The sequence below is a fragment of the Rhinopithecus bieti genome, unplaced genomic scaffold (genome assembly GCF_001698545.2).
Source record: "Rhinopithecus bieti isolate Rb0 unplaced genomic scaffold, ASM169854v2 scaffold_18477, whole genome shotgun sequence".
NCBI lineage: Eukaryota > Metazoa > Chordata > Mammalia > Primates > Cercopithecidae > Rhinopithecus > Rhinopithecus bieti.
In genome coordinates this window covers 988762-992113 of record NW_016809209.1, presented here as the reverse complement: position 1 = coordinate 992113, position 3352 = coordinate 988762, and the positions used below count along the sequence as shown (strand labels likewise).

The 3352-nt window shown below is 47.9% G+C and overlaps 1 protein-coding gene across 2 annotated transcripts in view; it reads left to right on the top strand.

Moving 5' to 3' along the window:
• The first annotated feature begins 660 nt into the window (after positions 1 to 660).
• BLTP2 (bridge-like lipid transfer protein family member 2) overlaps positions 661 to 3352 on the top strand; it is a 32763-nt gene continuing 30071 nt past the window's right edge. The window contains exons 1-6 of one of the 2 annotated variants that reach the window (XM_017888863.1): positions 661 to 810; positions 1213 to 1262; positions 1563 to 1710; positions 1890 to 2008; positions 2226 to 2286; positions 2477 to 2666. In XM_017888863.1, the coding sequence (XP_017744352.1) occupies positions 1923 to 2008; positions 2226 to 2286; positions 2477 to 2666 (337 nt within the window). In that variant the 5' untranslated portion in view covers positions 661 to 810; positions 1213 to 1262; positions 1563 to 1710; positions 1890 to 1922. Of the gene's footprint in view, positions 811 to 1212; positions 1263 to 1562; positions 1711 to 1889; positions 2009 to 2225; positions 2287 to 2476; positions 2667 to 3352 lie in introns of those variants that run through there. The other variant, XM_017888864.1, reaches the window with a different exon arrangement.

Here is a 3352-nt window from a genome sequence, read left to right as displayed (position 1 = left end):
CTTACTGAGGCGCGGGAGGCAGAGTGGGTAGGGTCGAGGGAGGGGGCGCGCGGCCCGAGCTGCTGGGAATGGGCTGCGAGTTGGGGAGACTAAGGAAGCGGGCGGGGCCTGAGGAAATGCTGAAGCCAGGAACTGAATAGGAGTGTGAGGAAGGGGCTTGGTTCAAGTGGCCTCCCTTTCCCCCTCCACCCGCCCCTGAATGTCCTCTTAGCCAAGCGCGAAGGGCACCTGCAGCATCGGTCTGGGGAGAACAGCATTAGAGCTGCTGGGTCTGACCTCAAAGTGCCTTCTCACGGATACCTGTCTGGAGGCTGGGGACAGGAGACAGACCCTCTAGGGAGTGTGATGGCACAACTAACAGAGCCGCCTCCACTTTGACTCCTGCTGGAGCCGTCTCTCTCTGCCTCTGGGATTCCTAACAATTTGAGGGATTTTTTTTTTGGTCTCCAACTTAGAGGGTGGAGTTTCTGGTTTCATCTGGGTGGAGGGGTCAGTCGGGAACTAGGATCTTGATCAGCGTGACTGAATGTATATGACAGAGAGGTGCTTTAGAAGAAAGGAGAGTTGCTCAGATCCAGTTTCAGGACACGACCTTTTGCAAGGCTTTGTACGACCAGCAAGGGGTGAGGGAAACCATCATTGGAAGAAGGTTCTATGAATTAACAAGAATTTTTCTGCAGGTGGCTTGTGGTCCGGTTGGCCACCAAGTGGTGTCAGCGGAAGCTGCAGGCGGAGCTAAAGATTGGCTCCTTCCGCTTTTTTTGGATCCAGAATGTCAGTCTTAAGTTTCAGCAACACCAGCAAACAGTGGTGAGTTCTGGGAAACCCTGGATATGTGTGTAGCATTGATCCAACTGAATTTAAACTCAATTTCCTTTTGTTAAAAAAAGAAATCCTGGTGGCTTTTCTAGTTAATGCCAGCCTTGCCATTTCTTTGCCAAGATGATCTTAGAGCTAGTTGGAGAATGCTGGGATTGATGCAAATTGTTCAGTTAAAAATGTTTATAGGACACAGAGTGTCCAGGGCACATAACGAAGATACAGAAAAAAGATAACAGGAAATTGAAGAGTTTACTGTTCTAATTTAAGAGGGGATTCAAGACAACATGCCTATGAAAGAGAAATTCTAATAATCCAGAACCTTTCCTGGTTTGTCAAGCTGCTCGTTGCTGTTTAGCAGCTAGCACACAGCTTTCTCCCTCACTGTTTTAGGAAATTGATAACCTGTGGATTTCCAGCAAACTCCTTAGCCATGATCTTCCGTGAGTACCCTATATTTTCACTTCTCCCCTAAAGGAGTATTTTGGAGTTGGTGTTTGCAGAGTGAGACTCTTCTACAGAGGCCTCACAATCCAAGGAGGAAGGGAGGTTGTTGCTGAAGTCTTCCTGTTAGCCTGGGTGCCATTATCTTGTGAGACAGATATTGATAACTGCTATGAAACTGATCTCTGTGATTTGAGCTATATTTCTAGGAAGGATGAGAAAGTGCATGTGAAGGTGGGGAATAGATTGCTATGGGAGGGATGGACCTAGTGGCAGTGAGATATTTCTCTTCTGGGCAGACACTATGTGGCATTGTGCTTTGGAGAAGTGCGTATCAGAACGGACCTACAGAAAGTTTCTGGCCTGTCTGCCCCATTCTCCCAGAGCGCTGGGGTGGATCAAAAGGAACTGTCCTTCAGCCCATCCTTATTGAAGATCTTCTGCCAAGTGAGACAACTTCTCCCACTGTCCTGGACTGTACTTTGGCATGGTTGGCTTTGGAGTTATGGGTAGATTTTTCGACTATTTTTAGGGCATAATGTTAAGAGCTGCCCCTCTTTCTCATCTGGAAGGGAAGGGCAGTTCCTTAACGTTAATTATTATTCATTCTTGCTTTTTCCTTCCAGCTATTCTCCATTCATGTAGATGCTATAAACATCATGGTTCTCAAGGTGGATACTTCTGAGTCCTTATGGCATATTCAGATCAGTAGAAGCAGATTTCTTTTGGATAGTGATGGGAAAAGGTAAGCACCGGGGAGCAGAGGATCTAGCCGTCCCATTCTTGCCTTAGAGTTGCTTCAGGGCCTCCCTATCAAGGTTTTAAGTTCTCATTCTGTGCAGTTTGAGGAGATGCTGAGATTAGACATTTCTACTTGCTTTGTCCCTTCTAGCCAACAGAGCTTGACTGGAGGTAAATGGTGAGGAAAGGGGCCAAGTGCTCTAATTTTTTTCCTTTCCCAGGCTCATCTGTGAGGTGAGCTTATGTAAGATCAACAGCAAAGTTCTAAAGAGTGGTCAGCTGGTAAGTATACCATGATCATTCAGATGCCTCATTTCCTCCTGGGCATAAAGTGTAAAGGAGCTTAGGGCTTGTATTCTGGGTTCTGTGACTTTAGGGGGTTCCCTCAAGTCAGTACCCAGTGTTCCAGATCACATTTTGACCTAAAACTTCCAAACCTTCTTACATACACCTTAGATGCTTATCCCCACAGGAGGACACCTGCCTAGTGGAGCTCTCACTGGCCGTGGACCTGTGTCTCAAGGTGGGCATTAGCAGTCGGCATCTCACGGCTATCACTGTGGATGTGTGGACACTCCATGCTGAGCTGCATGAGGGCCTCTTCCAGAGCCAATTGCTGTGCCAGGGCCCAAGCCTAGCATCTAAGCCTGTTCCCTGTTCAGGTAAAGCCCCAGTCATTGACCTTCTTGACTGCCTTGTTCTCAGGGATTGTTTTGGAAGTAGAAAAAAATAGTGGTCTCACTACTTACTTAGATGTGATTCACTAGTCACCATGAACTTTGACCGTAAGGATAGTTAGAGGAAATAGGGCATTTGCTTGTGCTGAGTGGCACAACTAACACTGAGTGGGCACCTGTCATGAGTTAGGCTTGTACTATGGGTGTTTTTTTTTTTCTTTCTTTCTTTTTTTTTTTTTTTTTTGAGACGGAGTCTCGCTCTGTCGCCCAGGCTGGACTGCAGTGGCCGGATCTCAGCTCACTACAAGCTCCGCCTCCCAGGTTTACACCATTCTCCTGCCTCAGCCTCCGGAGTAGCTGGGACTACAGGCGCCCGCCACCTCGCCCGGCTAGTTTTTTGTATTTTAGTAGAGACGGGATTTCACCGTGTTAGCCAGGATGGTCTCGATCTCCTGACCTCGTGATCCGCCCGTCTCGGCCTCCCAAAGTGCTGGGATTACAGGCTTGAGCCACCGCGCCCGGCCTTTTTTTTTTTTTTTTTTTAAAGACGGATTCTTGCTCTCTCGCCAGGCTAGAGTGCAGTGACATGATCTCGGCTCACTGCAACCTCTGCCTTCTGGGTTCAAGCAATTCTCCTGCCTCAGTCTCCTGAGTAGCTGGGATTACAGGCA